Source organism: Amblyraja radiata, chromosome 5, assembly GCF_010909765.2.
Source record: "Amblyraja radiata isolate CabotCenter1 chromosome 5, sAmbRad1.1.pri, whole genome shotgun sequence".
NCBI classification, from domain to species: domain Eukaryota; kingdom Metazoa; phylum Chordata; class Chondrichthyes; order Rajiformes; family Rajidae; genus Amblyraja; species Amblyraja radiata.
Genome location: NC_045960.1, coordinates 58,415,299 through 58,434,322, shown reverse-complemented (window position 1 = coordinate 58,434,322; position 19,024 = coordinate 58,415,299). Strand labels below are relative to the sequence as shown.

At 46.2% G+C, this 19,024-nt stretch overlaps 1 protein-coding gene across 1 annotated transcript in view; it reads left to right on the top strand.

The window, feature by feature from the left end:
- Positions 1–19,024, top strand: part of eva1a (eva-1 homolog A, regulator of programmed cell death) — a 307,835-nt gene that overhangs the window by 187,974 nt on the left and 100,837 nt on the right. The window contains exon 5 of the mRNA XM_033021301.1: positions 8,050–8,193. Coding sequence (XP_032877192.1) covers positions 8,050–8,193 — 144 coding nt within the window. The remainder of the gene's footprint in view (positions 1–8,049; positions 8,194–19,024) is intronic.

Genomic DNA, 19,024 nt, shown 5'->3' with positions numbered 1-19,024 from the left:
GCGGGCTTGAGGACGGAGGGCATGAGGGAGCGCTGGGCCACCGCGATCGGGGGTCTGGTGGCGCGAGACATGAGCCGCTGAGCAGGGGAGCCCATGGCAGGGTCGCGGGAGATGTTGCGAAGGTTAAGGAGGGCTAGATAAAAATCGGAGTGAGACAAGCGACACTGTTCCAGCAAGTTCTTTGCACTGCGGGTACTCAGGGCTTTGCGGGTACTCAGGGCTGCTGGTGAAGTGGCGGAAGTTCCAGCTGGCCGCGAAAGCCCAAAACTCGGAGCTCGTGAACTGGCTGCCGTTGTCTGACTGCAGGCTGGCCGGGGAGCCGAAGGTAGAGAAGTGGCGGCGCAGCTTATCGACAATGGCCGAAGAGGTGAGGGAGTACAGCTGGTCAACCTCGAACCAGTTGGAGTAAGAGTCGACAAGTACCAGGAAGTGTTTGCCTCGCCACTCGAAAATGTCAGTGGCAACCGCCATCCAGGGCAGTTCGGGGGCAGGCTGCTGCAGAAGCGGCTGTCGCTGTTGGTGGGGGGCGAGACTGTTGCAGGTGGAACACGAGGAGACCCTCTCCCGGATGTATTGAGCCATACCAGGCCAGTAAAACTGGCTCTGGGCGTGAGACAATGTGGCCTCGGCCCCAGGATGACTGCGGTGAGCGGCCTGAAAATAGTGGTTGTGCAGCGCAGCAGGCACAACAACCTTGTGTCCTTTCACAACCACGCCGTCGTGCAGCACGAGCTCATCACGGACCAGGAAGTAGGGCACGGCACCAGCCGGCAAAGCGGAACGACGGTCTGGCCAGCCCTGCTGGATGATGGCAGCAAGCTGTCGCAGGGCAGGATCATCGGCAGTGTGCTAGACCAGGGACTTCATCTGCTGCGAAGGGACAATATTTACATTGACCACCATCAGGTCAGACATTTCATAGGGGTGGCGATCGGTGGACGTTAGCGGGGCGCGGGAAAGCGTGTCGGCCACGAACATGTCTTTGCCCTTACGATAGACGATCTCGAAAGTGAAACGCTGGAGTTGCAGCATCATGCGCTGCAGTCGAGATGAGGCAACATGGATCTGCTTGTTAAGGATGGTGACAAGCGGCTGGTGGTCGGTTTCGACGGTGAAAGTGTTGCCTACAATGTAGTCCTTAAACTTTGAGCAGGCAAACACCACAGCCAGCAACTCCTTTTCGATCTGAGCATAGCGCTGCTCGGCAGGGATCATGGTACGGAACACGTAGGAAACAGGCAGCTGCAAGCCGTCATGGAGCTGTAGACAAGCGGCACCGAGCCTGAACTGAGAGGCGTCGCAGGTGATGATAATGGGACGCTACAGGTCAAACAAATTGAGTGTGGGGTTACTGATCAGCTTGGACTTAAGGATGTCGAAAGCTTTCTGGTGCTGAGGGAACCAAGCCCAGGCCGTATCCTTCTTTGTCAAATCCCTCAGGGGTGCGCTCAGCTCGCTGAGGTCGGGGATGAACTTCCCCAGGTAATTAACCATGCCCAGGAAACGTTGCAGGCTGGGCACATCAGTAGGTGATGACATCCCGGAGATGGCAGCCATTTTCTGCGGGTCGGGTTTCAGCCCCGAGGCTGTGAATACATGTCCAACATATGTGACCTCCGGGACGCGGAATCGGCACTTCTTGGGGTTTAGTTTCAAGTTGATCTTCCGGGCCCGGTCTAGGACTTGGCGGAGGTTGAAGTCGTGCTCGGCGACATCCTTACCGTAGACCAGGATGTCGTCAACGATGATGGCACACGGTAGACCGGCAAACAGCTGCTCCATTGTCCGCTGGAACACCTCGCTGGCAGAGTTGATTCCGAATGGTATCCGGAGGAACCTAAACCTGCCGAAGGGGGTGCTGAAAGTAGTCAGGTAGGAGGACTGCTCGTCAAGCGGTATCTGCCAGAAGGAGCTCTTGGCATCGAGGACAGAAAAGATTGTGGCCGGACCAACCTGCGCAGCGACGTCCTCCACTGTTCTCATGGGGTAGTGTGGGCGTTAGATGGCAAGGTTCAGGTCTTTGGGGTTGATGCAAATGCGTATTTCGCTTTTGTCCTTTTTCGCGGCAACAACCATGGTGGAGACCCACCTGGTGGGTTCGCTGACCGCCTTTAGGATGCCCATTTGTACCATGCTGTGCAGCGTCGATTCCACTTTGTCCTTCATGGCGAAGGAGACACGGTGTGGTGCACGGATCACAGGCTCGACCTTGCGGTCGACAACAATCTTGTAGCTGCAGGGCAGCTCGCCCAGCTCTTCATCAAAGCGGTCAGGATATTCGATCAATGGGTTCATTAGGGCCTGCACCTTGTGGATGTCACGGTGGAAGGAGACCAGGCCCAAGTCCTGGCAAGCTTGGATGCCCAACAGGGTAATGCAGTTGGAATCGAGAAGATAGGAAGTGAGGGGCCGAGAGGTCTCCAGTATCTTGCAGTGCAGAGTTGCCTTTCCCACAGGAACAAGCACCCCTCCCCCAGATGCATGCAAAGTGGAGCGATCAGAAGTAACTTGCTCATTAGTTCTTATCTTCCTGAAGAGACTTGTTGACATTACATTTGCGACGGCCCCGGTATCAATCTTCACGGTGAAGGTCGAGTTGTGCACAGTTACACAAACTGAAGGGTCTGTTATCACAGCAGGTGCATCCAACAGAGAAAATATGCTGGTCTCCCCCTGAGAGGAACCCGAGTCAGACACAGGGAGTTCGTTGGGCTGGTACTGGGAACCGAGCTCGCTATCAGCTTGCTCCAAGTTGTTTAACATACGCCTTGGAGCAGCAACCGGCTTCCCACGGGAATGGCAGGCAGCAGAAAAATGGTTCAATTTCTTGCAGTAGTTGCATGTTTTACCCAAAGCAGGGCATACATTGAACTGATGAGTGGAAAAGTTACAATTGGGGCACCTATGCTGGGTACGTCCCCCGGGAGCAGTGCCGGACCCCGGTGGTCGTGGCGGGGTCGTGTTCCGCCGACGGCTAGTAACGCTGGCATAGTTAATGTCGTGTTCAGCCGTGACACCGCCGAGGTGACAGCTTCGGCCAAACGGCAGGCATGCATAGCCTCATTAAAGGACAGGTCGGGCTTGCCCAAACGTTCAGCCCTTAGCTTTTCATCGCGGAGACCATAAACCAGAAGGTCCCTGGTCAGTTCCTCGGGGGTCAGCGTGTCAAGGCGGCACCGCCTGGCCAGGTGCCGCAGCGCAGCGACATAATTCTCAGCAGATTCACCAGGGTGCTGACGCCGCCCGAACAGTTTAAAACGTTCTAAGATGCAGTTAGAGGGAATGTCGCAAATCGCGGTAAACTTAGCCAATAAACATACCGGGTCCCGTGCAGATTCACCCGCAGCGTAGACGAAGAAGTCTGATCATTCCAGGGCATCGGGACCAGCCAGGTTGAGAAGCAGAGAAGCTTTGACCTCTGGGGTGGCGGCAGGATGAGCGATTGTGACATAGTGGTCGAAGTCACGTCTAAAGACATCCCATCGATGGACAATGTCTGAATCGAAAACGAGCACATCAGGTTTGCGGCAAGAAGTGGCCATAACAAGGAAATAGAGAGAGGGAACAGGAAACTGGGGCAAAACTAAAGAAACAACCGATAAACAGGAGGCGCAAGGGTAAGAGGTATGACACCATGTAAAGAAGTGTCATCAACACACTGTAGCTTTACTTCTTTTATTCATGCTGTAACATTACAGAAAGCACTAGCTGTACGTGGTCTGTCACGGAAACTAGAGAGCGATCAGTGGGTGGGGAGGTTGTAATTATACTTGTAATATGGGGAGTGGTTAGTAGTGATGAGGTAACTATATTAAAGGTACATGCACATGTCATCTACAATAGGTCTCTTAAAGATAGCAGAGTCAGGGGATATGGGGAGGATACAGATGTGCCTTCCCGAGCCCCCATTCACCGTGATGGTATTTCAGTCACAGTCACAGAGGCCGACGTCAGAAGATCCTTCGGGGGGGTGAACCCTCGGAAAGTGCCTGGACCTGATGGTATACCCGGCTGTGTTCTAAAAACCTGTGCGGACCAACTGGCTGGAATTTTTACGGACATTTTTAACCTCTCACTTCTGAGGTCTGAGGTTCCCACCTGCTTTAAAAGGGCATCAATAATACCGGTGTCCAAGAAGAGCAAGGTGACGTGCCTCAATGACTATCGACCAGTGGCACTAACGCCGGTGGTGATGAAGTGATTTGAGAGGTTGATCATGGAGCAAATCAACTCCTACCTCAACAAGAACCTCGACCCACTGCAGTTCGCTTACCGCCACAATAGATCAACGGTGGATGCCATCTCACTGGCTCTCCACTCTGCTCTGGACTACTTGGACAACAAAAACTCATATGTCAGGCTGTTATTCATTGACTACAGCTCGGCATTTAATACAATCATCCCCTCCAAGCTGGTTACCAAGCTCTCAGATCTGGGTCTCTGTGCATCCCTCTGCAATTGGATCCTCGACTTCCTCATCCACAGACCACAGTCTGTCCGTATTGATGGAAATGTGTCATCCTCGATAACAATCAGCACGGGAGCACCTCAAGGCTGCGTGCTCAGCCCTCTACTTTACTCACTCTATACTCATGACTGCGTAGCCGGACATAGTGCGAACTCCATCATCAAGTTTGCCGAAGACACCACTGTTGTGGGACGAATCACTGATGGTGATGAGTCAGAGTATTGAAGTGAGCTCGACCTATTGATCAAATGGTGCCAGCACAATAACCTGGCTCTCAACACCAGCAAAACCAAGGAACCGATTGTGGACTTTGGAAGGGGTAGGATAGGGACCCACAATCTCGATGGTGGAAAGGATCAAGAACTTCAAATTCCTGGGCGTGCATATTTCTGAAGATCTTTCCTGGTCCCAGCACACTGATGCAATTATAAAGAAAGCACATCAGCGCCTCTACTTCTTGAGAAGATTACGGAGAGTCGGTATGCCAAAGAGGACTCTCTCAAACTTCCACAGGTGCACAGTAGAGAGCATGCTGACTGGTTGCATCGTGGCTTGGTTCAGCAACTTGAGTGTCCAGGAGCAGAAAAGAATGCAGAAAGGTGTGACCATTGCCCAGTCCATCATCGGCTCTGACCTCTCCACCATCGAAGGGATCTATCGCAGTCACTGCCTCAAAAAGGCTGCCAACATCATCAAGGACCCACACCATCCTGGACACGCACTCATTTCTCCGCTACCATCGGGTAGAAGGTACAGGAGCCTGAAACCTGGTACATCTGGTACATCCAGGTTCAGGAACAGCTGCTTCCCCACAGTCATCAGGCTATTAATCTCCCAACAAACAGACTCTGAACTATAACAGCCTATTGCACTTTATCTGTTTATCTATGTGTATATATATATGGTCTATGCTATATCGACACACTGAACTGTTCTGTATTTATTCTTACAATACTCTGTTGTGCTGTAGCAAGCAAGAATTTCATTGTCCCATCTGGGATACATGACAATAAACTCTCTTGAGTTGACTTGACTTGACTTGACTTGAAGGCAGGAACGGGTACTGATTGTGGGTGATCAGCCATGTTCACATTGAATGGCGGTGCTGGCTCGAGGAGCACCCTACCCCCAATACCATGTACTCTAATTTTGCCCACTAATCTCCTATGTGGGACCTTATCAAATGCTTTCGGAAAGTCCAGGTACACTACATCCACTGGCCTTGTCCATTTTCCTAATTACATCCTCAAAAAATTCCAGAAGATTAGACAAGCATGATTTCCCCTTCGTAAATTCATGCTGTCTCGGACAGATCCTGCTACTGCTATCCAAATGTGCCGCTATTTCATCTTTTATAATTGACTCCAACATCTTCCCCACCGCCGATGTCAGGCTAACTGGTCTATAATTCCCTGTTTTCTCTCTCCCACGTTTCTTAAAAAGTAGGATAACATTAGCTACCCTCCAATCTACAGGGACTGATCCTGAATCTATAGAACATTGGAAAATGATCACCAATGGGTCCATGATTTCACGAGCCACTTCCTTAAGTGCCCTGGGATGCAGACCATCAGGCCCTGGGGAGTTATCAGCCTTCAGTCACATCTGTCTACCCAACATCATTTCCTGCCTAATGTAAACTGAAGATTATAAAAATTAGAGACAATCTGTCTAGGAATGGCTGGTATGGTACTTTATTTTATTTGTGTGCCCCTAGAAATACCAGCAAAATGATTTTACATCAATATTGGTCTGGAGTGAATCCCTATTGGGGAAGTTCACTTTATTTGAATTGAGATGGCAAACCCACACCTTACACCTTATGTATTCAAAGCAAAGTCAGGATGGTGTCATGTCAACTATAACTATGAAAATGTGTATCAGAATTGATGGTGTGATAGCAGTGATGATAATAAGAAAAGTAGTGGATGTCAGGAGGGAGTAAAGTGATTAAAAAAAATAACGATGCTGTCCGAGGCACATAACATGCCATTTTGAGTTGCGGTCCATTATATCTACTCTCTATTCCCTGGCACTCAGGAAATGTTCCAGCCAGTTCAATCATATGATACACAAATAAATGCGGTTCAACATCAGCTAAGTCTCCAGAGATGGAATCCTATCAAAAGCTTTGATAGAGCCCATAAAAGGCAGGAAGAGGTTCTGATTGTGGACATTGATCACGTTGAGCCATAATCACATTGAATGGCGGTGCTGGTTCGATGGGCCGAATGGCCTACTCCTGTACCTATTGTCTATTGCCTCAGGTATTTTGAGGCAAATTAATCTTGTAGAGAAACCAAACCGCTCAATCATCTACCCTGACCATAAAACCTGGTAGAATATGATGCTGGGTTTCAACAAAGCTCATTGATGGGACTTGCACTGCTGAGTCAGAAAGTTGTTGATTCAAATCTCATTCTGGGGCTTGAAAATTATGCGATGAATAGTCAGACCAGATCATCAGGTGGTGTTATATTGTCAGATTACCTGATAGCTTCATAAGATCATATGGTCATAGGTGAAAGGAGCAGAATTAGGCCATTCGGCCCATCAAGCCTATTCTGCCATTCAATCATGGCTGATCTCCCTCCAACCCAATTCTCCTGCCTTCTCCCCATAACCCCAATGTATACCTCCGATTTCTATATTCTATCCCCATTTAAAAAATAGTCTACGACTTTATACCTACTACCAAAATGTATGACTCCACACTTGTGACTAAACTATATTCCATCTGCCACTTCTCTGCCCACACTCCCAACTTGTCCAAGTCCTTCAGCATAGTCCCTGGTTTCTCTGCACTACCTGTCCCACCACAAACCTGGCCACAAAGCCTTCACTCCTCTCGTCCAAATCATTAATATACAATGTGAAGAGTAGCGCCCCCTGTACAGACCTTTGTGGAACTCCTCTAGTCACTGGAAGCCAACCATAAAAAGCCCCCTTTATTGCCACTCTGCCTTCTGCCATCCAGCCAACCTGATATCCATGCTAGTATCTGCCATTTGATACCATGGGCTTTCATCTTCCTTAGCAGCCTCACATGTGGCACCTTATCAAAGGCTTTCTGAAAATCTAGGTAAACAACATCCACTGACTCTGCTTTGTCTGTCCCACTATTTACATCAAAGATTGTTTACAACATGGACAATTAAAATTGTGAAACTGCTGCTTCACCTTGCATCTTCTGGATTATTTGTTCAAGCTTCGGAATTAGGCATCCAGCCATGTTTGTTATCTGTGGAGTCCTTCTGGTTGCTTTTAAAAGACAAAAAGATAAATAAATGGAAGTATTTTTCTCACACTCGATTTTTAACATGGATCTGAATGTTTTATTTTAATTGAAGTACTATCATGCATGAAAGACACAAAATGGATGTGAATGTGGTGATTTTGCACCAGTGATTAATTAGATTTCCAAGTTTTATATAAAGTGTGTTTTATTACTACTTAAGAAATTGACTGGAGTTGTCTGTGAATTTTTGTCTGAAAATGAATATAACCTTAACAAGTAGTTGCTGGAATAATGAAACCTCGTGCAGCAACGTGAACCTCTAATTATTATTCTTTTCTTCCAGACTGCCAGTCAACCTTAGCTTTACAGATTATGACTAAACGATGCCACAGGAAGAGAAGTTGCAGTGTGTACGCCAGTTCCTATGAGTTTGGTGATCCCTGCTATCCAGGCATTCGTAAATTTCTCAACGTTATATATACCTGCGGTAAGACTGTTTAATTCACTCTGAAGTTAATCAAAATCCAACAGCTCTTTATTGAAGGTAGACAAAAGTGCTGGAGAAACTCAGCGGGTTCAGCAGCGTCTATGGAGCGAAGGAAATAGGCAATGTTTCGGACCAAAACCCTTCTTCAGACTGATGTTGGGTGGGGGGGGGGGGGGGGGGGGGGGGAAAAAAGGAGAAATGAAGAGGAGGAGCCCGAGGGCTGAGGGAGAGCTGAGGAGTGGAGGATACAGCAAGGGCTACCGGAAATTGGTGAATTCAACATTTATGCCGCTAGGGTGCAGACTGCCCAAGTGGAATATGAGGTGCTGCTCCTCCAATTTCCGGTGGTACTCACTCTGGCCATGGAGGAGGCCCAGGACTTAGAGGTCGGATTCGGAATGGGAGGGGTAGTTGAAGTGCTGAGCCACCGGGAGATCAGGTTGGTTAATGCAGACCGCCACCATATCAAATCCTGCAGCAATGTAATCAACAAGATGTTTTGTTTTTCTGAAACATCTGGATGACCAAGGGGGGTGGGAAGGGGTGATATTTGGAAACGTTTTCTGATCTTCTCAAATACTCAAAACTTTAAATCAGATTTACAAAAGTTCAATAAAAAGGATGAGGTGTTCCACACCAGGGCATCAGAAATGTCCTCATTCTTCAGGGAACGGGGGTTCCCCTCCCCTACTATAGATGAGGCTCTCACCAGGGTCTCTTCCATACCCCGTAACACTGCTCTCTCTCCCCATCCTCCCACTCGTAACAAGGGCAGAGTCCCCCTAGTCCTCACCTTCCACCCCACTAGTCGTCACATACAACAAATAGTCCTCCGTCATTTTCGCCACCTGCAACGTGACCCCACCACTCGCCACATCTTCCCATCTCCCCCCCTGTCTGCTTTCCGCAAAGACCGCTCCCTTCGTAACTCCCTGGTCAATTCTTCCCTTCCCTCCAATTTGCTGTTGATGATGTTGTGGCAAGTGGATAATTCAGGCTGCTACGGCTGAATAACAATGCAGGGTTTCCACTGAGCCACGACTGTCTTAATATTGTGAAGGAAGAGTTGCTCTGATATAAAATACCTTCTTATGGTTAACACAATGTAATTAGTATTCCTTCCATTTTCCCCATTCCCATTCCGATAGCATATATGACATTATGTGCAAACAATTATCACAATTCAGTGGAAGCTCCTTCCCTCTGATTCCAAATAACATTTCAGCACTCATGATAACTCTATCATCATTATATTTTTAACGTTAAATTATAGCTAATTCAAGCTTTGTCGCATAGTGCCAGTTCCATGATGCCAGCCTAATGATGAAAGGTGTAGATCCAAACTAATGGACGAAAGATCCGAAGGGAATGTGAAGAGAAGCCTTTTTAATGCAGAGCAGAGATGGTCTGTAATTTACTACTTGTCAGAGCGACCTTAAGGGAATTTGACAGCCACATAAGGGAAAATAGTTTGTATTACTGAAAGAAAGAGTGCAACAATTAGACTACAGCGAGCAAGCATTTGATACTGAAGCAGTGGGCTGAATGGGACTGTTTCAGTATCAAAATAGACAATGGACTATAGACAATAGGTGCAGGAGTAGTCCATTCGGCCCTTCAAGTCAGCACCGTCATTCATGGCTGATCATCCCCAATCAGTACCCCGTCCTTGCCTTCTCCCCATATCCCCTGACTCCGCTATCTTTAAGAGCCCTATCTAGCTCTCTCTTGAAAGTATCCGGAGAACTGGCCTCCACCGCCCTCTGATGCAGAGAATTCCACAGACTCACAACTCTGTGTGTGGAAAAAGTGCTTCCTCATCTCCATTCTAAATGGCTTACCCCTTATTCTTAAACTGTGGCCCCTGGTTCTGGACTCCCCCAACATCGGGAACATGTTTCCTGCCTCTAGCATATCCAAACCCTTAATAATCTTATGTTTCAGCATATGACAGTCCCACCATCCTGGGAAATAACCTTGGGAACCTGGGTCTAATATCTAATATTAGATGTTTCAATAAGATCTCCTCTCATCCTTCTAAATTCCAGTGTATACAAGCCCAGTCGCTCCATTCTTTCAACATATGACAGTCCCGCTATCCCGGGGATTAGCCTTGTGAACCTATGCTGCACTCCCTCAATAGCAAGAATGTCCTTCCTCAAATTTGGAGACCAAAACTGCACACAATACTCCAGGTGTGGTCTCACTAGGGCCCTGTACAACTGCAGAAGGACCTATTTGTTTCTATACTCAACTCCTCTTGTTATAAAGGCAGATTTGCTTTCTTCACTGCCTGCTGTACTTGCATGCTTGCTTTCATTGACAGATGAACAAGGACCCCCCAGATCCCCTTGTACTTCCCCTTTTCCCAACTTGACACCATTTAGATAATAATCTGCCTTCCTGTTTTTACCACCAAAGTGGATAACCTCACATTTATCCACATTAAACTGCACCTGCCATGCATCTGCCCACTCACCCAACCTGTCCAAGTCACCCTGCATTCTCATAGCATCCTTCTCACAGTTCACACTGCCACCCAGCTTTGTGTCATCTGCAAATTTGTTAATGTTACTTGTAATCCCTTCATCAAAATCATTAATATGTATTGTAAATAGCTGCGGTCCCAGCACCAAGCCTTGCAGTACCCCAATAGTCACTGCCTGCCATTCTGAAAGGGACCCGTTAATCCCTACTCTTTGTTTCCTGTCTGCCAACCAATTTTCTATCCATGTCAGCACTCTACCCCCAATACCATGTGCCCTAATTTTGCCCACTAATCTTCTATGTGGGACCTTATCAAATGCTTTCTGAAAGTCCAGATCCACTACATCCACTGGCTCTCCCTTGACCATTTTCCTAGTTACATCCTCAACAAATTCCAGAAGATTAGTCAAGCATGATTTCCCCTTTGTAAGACTATGCTGACTCGGACCGATCCTGTTACTGCTATCCATATGTGCCGCTATTTCATCTTTCATGATTGACTCCAGCATCTTCCCCACCTTCGATGTCAGGTTAACAGGTCTATGATTCCCTGTTTTCTCTCTCCTGCCTTTCTTAAAAAGTGGGATAACATTAGCTACCCTCCAATCCACAGGAACTGATCCTGAATCTATAGAACATTGGAAAATGATCACCAGTGCATCCACGATTTCTAGAGTCACTTCCTTAAGTATCCTGGGATGCAGACCATCAGGTCCTGGGGATTTATCAGCCTGCAGTCACACCAGTCCCAACACCATTTCCTGCCTAATATGGATTTCCTTTAGTTCCTCCGTTACCCCAGATCCTCTGGCCACTAGTACATCAGGAAGATTGTTTGTGTCCTCCTTAGTGAAGACGGATCCAAAGTACCTGTTCAACTCATCTGCCATTTCCTTGTTCCCCATAATAAATTCACCCTTTTCAGTCTTAAAGGGGCCAACTTTGGTCTTAACTAATTTTTCATCTTCACATACCTAAAGAAGCTTTTACTATCCTCTTTTATATTCTTGGCTAGCTTACCTTCGTACCTCATCCTTTCTCCCTGTACTGCCTTTTCAGTTATCTTCTGTTGCTCTTTAAAAGTTTCCCAATCCTCTGGCTTCCCGCTCATCTTTGCTATGTTATCTTCTCTTTTATTTTTATACTGTCCCTGACTTCCCTTGTCAGCCACGGTCGCCCTCAGGGCCAGATTTAGATGAAGAGAGGCCCTAGGCTATTCCACTTGTGAGGCCCCCCACAATCCCCTATGTAAGGCCCCTCCCAATCAGCCTATGATGCCTATAGGTAAATCCGGCCCTGCCGAGGCCCCTTACTCCCCTTGGAATCTTTCTTCCTCTTTGGAATGAACTGATCCTGCACCTTCTGTATTATTCCCAGAAATACCTGTGTTGTTGTTCCACTGTCATCCCTGCCAGGGTATCACTTTGCCCAACTCCTCCCTCATGGCTCCACAGTCCCCTTTGTTCCACTGTAATACTGACACCTCTGATTTACCCTTCTCCCTCTCAAATTGTAGATTAAAACTTATCATATTATGGTCACAACCTCCTAATGGCTCCTTAACCTCAAGATTCCTTATCAAATTTGGTTCATTACACAACACTAAATCCAGAATTGCCTTCTACCTGGCAGGCTCCAGTACAAGCTGCTCTAAGAATCCATCACGGAGGCACTCCACAAACTCCCTTTCTTGGGGTCCAGTACCAACCTGATTTACCCAGTCTACCTGCATGTTGAAATCTCCCATAACAACTGTAGCATTACCTTTACCACATGCCAATTTTAACTCTTGATTCATATTGCAGCCTATATCCAGGCTACTATTTGGGGGCCTAAGTCCCATTGTGTTGTTTGGTGGATAAGTCCCATTAGGGTATTTTTACCCTTACAATTCCTCAGTTCTATCCATACTGACTCTGCTTCTCCTGTTTCAATGTCACCCCTCTCAAGGGGTTGAATTTCATTCCTCACCAACAGAGCTACCCCACCCCCTCTGCCCAGCTGCCTGTCTTTTCGATAGGACGTATACCCTTAAATATTCAGTTCCCAGCCCTGGTCCTCTTGCAGCCATGTCTATGTAATTCCCACAACATCATACTTGCCAATTTCTAACTGAGCCTCAAGCTCGTCCACTTTATTTCCTATACTTCGCGCATTCATAAACAATTTAACTTCGGTAATCACCTCCCCTCTCACACCGGTCACTATTGGCCATGACCTTATTCTCTTATCCTTTCTCGAACTCTCCTTCACATTACTTCGGAAGTCTTTTGTAACTTTTACTATACTCGCTTTCCCTTTAACTCTATCTTTATACTCCCAATTTGTCAATCCCTCCCCCCCACTATTTAGTTTAAACCCACACGTGTAGCACTAGCAAACCTGCCTGCCAGAGCGTTGTCCCCCTCCAGTTAAGGGGTAACCCGTCCCTATTGTACAAGTCACCCCTACACCAGAAGAGATCCCAGTGGTCTATAAAGCTAAATCCTTGCTCCCTGCACCAGCCCCTCAGCCAACCATTCAGGTCCCCTATCTCCCTGTTCCTGACCTCACTAGCACGAGGTACTGGAAGCAATCCAGAGATAACCACCCTAGTCCTGCTTTTCAGTCTTCTTCCTAACTCTCTAATCTCGCGTTGCAGACCCTACTTCCTCTTCTTCCCAATGTCGTTTGTGCCTACGTGCACAACTACTGCCGATTGTTCACCTTCCCTCTCGAGGTTGTTCTGAAGTCGGTCTGTGATATCTTTAACCCTGGCACCAGGGAGGCAACAAACCATCTCTGTTTCTCGGCTGCTGCCAACGAAACAACATTTCTACATAATGAATCTACATTTCCTTTGACATCTGATTTCCTGATCTCCTGATTAAGTGAACTTACTGGAGCATGTTGGGCAGAGGTTCCCATCTGTGGTGTTCATAATATCAGAAAATTTCAACCATATTAATATTAGATTAACCCTGGAATGTTTTGATACAATCAGCCCATTTCTAGCCAAATAGATGCAAAATATACTTTGCCCCATTTCCACTTAAGAGTTTATTTGAATGAAATAAATAGCTTCTAAATGTGTCACCACATTTTATTTCCAAATGAGGCAATTAAAATTAACATTGTAAGATTGAGAACCTACGTTTTCTCATGTGAAGGAAGGAACTGCTGATGGTAGGTTTACACCAATGTTTTCTCATAATGTATTGCGATCCAGTTATATCTGTAACATATTCTTCTCCAGCAGGGGGAGTTTGACATAAAACGGGTGGTATTATATGCTAATGTATCCAGTCGTTAACTGGAGAATTCTCTTTAAAATTTGCAGCCCGCTAAAATAACGACACCCTGTGGTGATTGATCAGATCAATCATTCAAACTGCCTAAAAGATTTATGAATAATATTTTTTTTAAACCAGAAAATGCTGGAAACACTCACCAGGTCAGGCAGAAGCTGTGGAAAGAGAAATAAAGTTAATGATTCAGGTGGAAGAGCCTTCATCAGATCTGTGGAATACATAGTAAGATAGTATGATCTGAATGGCCAGATTCTTGATAGTTTCATCACATTACCTGCTGCCACAGTCGTTACCTGATGCACCTTGCCTTCTAAAGCAGTCAACAGGCTGTTCAAAAGGGAACTGCAGATGCTGGAATATCGAAGGTACACAAAATTGCTGGGGAAACTCAGCGGGTGCAGCAGCATCTATGGAGACACAAAATTGACGACTGCTTTGGGGCCACCTCCTGCACCTACACACAACTGACTGACTTCATCCACTTCACCACCAACTTCATCCACTTCACCACCAACTTCCATCCGGCACTCCAATACACCTGGACGATTTCCGACACTTCCCTTCCATTCCTTGACCTCACCATCTCCATCGCAGGGGACAGACTCCTGACCGACATACATTACAAACCCACTGACTCACATGGCTATCTGGACTACACGTCTTCCCACCCTGCCCCCTGTAAAGACTCCATCCCCTACTCCCAATTCCTCCGCCTACGCCGCATCTGTTCCCAGGATGAGACATTCCACACCAGGGCATCGGAAATGTCCTCGTTCTTCAGGGAACGGGGATTCCCCTGCGCCACCATAGATGAGGCTCACACCAGGGTCTCATCCATACCCCGTAACACTGCTCTCTCTCCCCATCCCCGCACTCGCAACAAGGGCAGAGTCCCTCTGGTCCTCACCTTTCACCCCACCAGCCGGCAAATACAACACATAATCCTCCGCCATTTCCGCCACCTCCAACGTGACCCCACCACTCGCCACATCTTCCCATCTCCCCCCATGTCTGCCTTCCGCAAAGACCGCTCCCTCCGCAACTCCCTCGTCAATTCTTCCCTTCCCTCCCGCACCACCCCCTCCCCGGGCACTTTCCGTTGCAACCGCAAGAAATGCAACACCTGTCCCTTCACCTCCCCCCTCGACTCCATTCAAGGACCCAAGCAGTCGTTCCAGGTGCGACAAAGGTTCACCTGTATCTCCTCCAACCTCATCTACTGCATCCGCTGCTCTAGATGTCAGCTGATTTACATCGGGGAGACCAAGCGTAGGTTGGGCGATCGTTTCGCCGAACACCTCCGCTCAGTCCGCAATAACCTACCTGAACTCCCGGTGGCTCAGCACTTCAACTCCCCCTCCCATTCCCAATCCGACCTCTCTGTCCTGGGTCTCCTCCATTGCCAAAGTGAGCAACAGCGGAAATTGGAGGAACAGCACCTCATATTCCGCCTGGGGACCTTGCGTCCGTATGGCATTAACATTGAATTCTCCCAATTTTGCTAGCCCTTGCTGTCTCCTCCCCTTCCTTAACCCTCTAGCTGTCCCCTCCCACCCTCCCATCCGCCCGCCCTCGGGCTCCTCCTCCTCCTCCCCTTTTCCTTCTTTCTCCCACCCCCCATCAGTCTGAAGAAGGGTTTCGGCCCGAAACGTCGCCTATTTCCTTCGCTCCATAGATGCTGCTGCACCCGCTGAGTTTCCCCAGCAATTTTGTGTACCAACAGGTAAAACCTGTTTATTTCATTAGCCAAGATGATGCATTGATTCCAGCTGAGAACATTTCCTCTCATAACCAATATTTATATAGCTAAAAATACAAGTGTAATCAGAATAATGATAAAACTATGAAGCAAAAATATCTACATGCAAGAAATCTGAAACAAAAGTAGAAACTTCTGGAAATAAGCAGGTCGGACACCATCTGTGGACAGAGAAATGGTCAACATTTCTAGTCAGTGACTTTTCCTCACACCTGGAAAAGTGAGAAAACAAGTGAATTTTAAGTTCAGAACTGTAGGAATGAGAGGGCAAAGGATCTACGACAGGTTGGCGACCAACGTTGTCCAGAAAATAATCACCTTTGGTGTCCGTGGTTAGAAAAAAACAACAGTGGAAGCAAAAGATGTAGAGCACCGCAGTTGCTGCAAATCTGAAACAAAAGAAGATGTTGTAAATACTCGTCTCATTTATAGCGGAGAAATTTTATAGCGGAGATTTTTTGTTTCCGAATTTCAAATTCCGTGGAAATCCTTTTGTGCGCTCATAAAATTTTTTTGTGCGCTGGTTGCAAAATGTGTGTGCGCGCGCACAGCTAAGAGGAAACATTGGTCACAGGGAGAATGTGCAAACTCCACACAGACAGCACCCAAGATCAAGAGTGAACCCAGTTTTCTGGCGTTCTGTAGCAACAGCTCTACCAGCTCCTTTCTCCTGATTTGCTCTTCCATGTCGCCACCAACCACTACTCTTGTTGTGCATTTTTCCATGCAACTGCCGGGGATGTGACACCTGCGTTTTTATCTTGTCCCTTAACACCATCTAGGGTCCTCACCATTCTTTCTAAGATAAGCAGTTATTCACTTTAACATCATCCAACGTAATGTATTGCATTTGGTGTTCATGATGTGATCTCCTCTGCACCAGAGAATCCAAATGCAGATTGGACAACTGCTTTGCAGAGCACCTGCCTTCAATCTGCAAAAGTAACCCCAACTTTCCAGTTGCTTGTCACTATAATTCTCAATCCCGCTCCCATTCTGAGCTCTCTATCTTTGGCCTCCTGCACTGTTTCAATGATGCCCAATGTAAGCTTGAGCAACAGCTCCTCATCTTCTCTCTGGGCCTGCTGCAGGCCTCAAATCTTGATATTGAATTTAGCAATGTCAGGCTGTTAGCTTTTCCTGTCAGGGCTGGCTGGCTATAGTGAAAGTTAATCATGTACACATTCTTTTAGATTTTCTTTCTCCACAGTCATAGCATTTCCAGCATTCTCTTGTTTCAGTTGTCCAGCAATTGCTGTGCTCTGCATCCAACAGTTCCAACATTTTATTTTAGTTTTTTTTCTCTTGAAATGCTGATGCTGAAAGCAATTGTTACCTGGACAACCTTGGTCCCTGCCCTATTACCGTGATACTCTTCTCTTCACTCAGATTCCTCTCTGAAACCTAACGTACACTTGCCACTTTTCCAGTTGGGATGAAGAGCATTGACCTGAAGCATGGACTCTTTTTCTCCACACAGATGCTGTCTGACTTGTTGAGTACTTTGGCATTTATTGTTATTCTTAAAAACAAAACATGCTATTTTACTTGTGATTCTGCTCCTGCATAGTTCAGAACATTTGAGATTTGCTCACAGTTCTGTGTGCAATTCGGAAGGTTGTTGACTTAACATCCTGTGCATAAACAGCAAAGAGTGCTAAATGTAAATTTTCACCATCTTTTTAAAGTGCGATAATGGTGCAATTATTGAAGATTGCAGTGATTTAATTAAATTGTTATGCAACAGTGAAAGAAATTCATATGTCAATGGAACAGAAACCCTTAGCCTGAGGAGAGAAAGTGTCTCTATTTTCAGACTTGTTTTGTTGCTAGCTCTTGAGAGGGAGTGAAGCCTGAAGATAGTCAATGACATGCCTAGCAGGCATACAGAGGCACTGGGTTTAAAAAAAAAAATGCACTTTGTTATATGTTATCACTGTATCTTGCAAGATTTGTAAGCAAAGTGAAACGTGCCAGTATATGTCAAAATTTGATTATTTTCAACAATGGATTGAGGAAAGGCTTAGTTTCATGTAATAAACTTCCTCACGTAACCAACCCAGGGATATTCTGTTTAGTTCCTTGATGCAGCAAACAGTTTGGCTACTCTAAGAATCAACTTTGGCTTGCCCAGGTGAGAGAAGGCAGTTCAGTCTGCATTTTATAATCTGATCTTTGTATGACTGGATCATTAATTACTATAATTTTTACATGGTCCTTCCTGCTGAGTGGTTTAACTCACTGTTACTGCTACATCTTATAGGGACTGTTTTGCTTTTTATGTTTTTCCTTTGTAGGGTGCTGGAAATATTATTCATGTTGTTTTTCAATTCAAATGCTCCACAGTGTAACTTGTTACTCATCGTGTAGAGTGTGTCATATTTAAGATAATAATATTTTCAAAACAAGGCTATTTATTAATAATGGTTTAAATTGGCCATTGATGCAATGATACATATTTGTAAAAAGATTATGTAGCGATAACATTTTAGGAAATGTTCACCAGTTTCTAGAATGAGAGCGGTCCTGAGCTACAATCGACCTCATGGGAGACCCTCGGACTATCTTTAATCGGACTTTACTGGTGGTCTTCATTGTGCACTAAACATTATTCACTTTATCCTGCATCTGTACACTGTGAACGTCTTGATTGTAATCAGCCTTTCGGCTGCTTGGATAGCATGCAACAAAAAGTTTTTCACTGTACTTTGTTACACGTGACAATAAACTAAACTAAAAAAAAAGAACCTGTCAGCTGAAGTTGGTATATATCTTTCTCAATGGAAGTTTATCATCTTGATTCCCAATGACCTCTGTTTTACTGGGGTTATCTCATGCTCTACTCAGTTTAATGTTGCCGAATGTCAAGGGGAGCAACTCTTGCATCACATTTGGAGTTTGACTCTTTTGTCCATGTTTAGATCTTAGCTATAGTTAGGGGTCAAATGGATTGGGCGTGGCTAAGTCCAAACTAATCATCGGTGAACAGGCATCAGTCTCAAACCATTGTAAACCGTTACAGATGATTGAGAGCTAGTTGGCAGGAGGCAATTGGCTGGTTTGGATTTGTCATGCACTGTTCATTTTTTTACCTTATCAGGTAGTCACCAAAGTTTTAACTATTTATGTAGTTGCCAAGTTTGCTATATTTACATATTCATCTATATCATTTGGAACAAATGGTAAAAGGCCATGGTTTTCATTCACTTGCTTGTCATCCACCAGCATTGAATATGGGAACATGAGACTTTTTTTAGTTGGAACCTGATAGCATGGGGCCATATTCATCTATCTT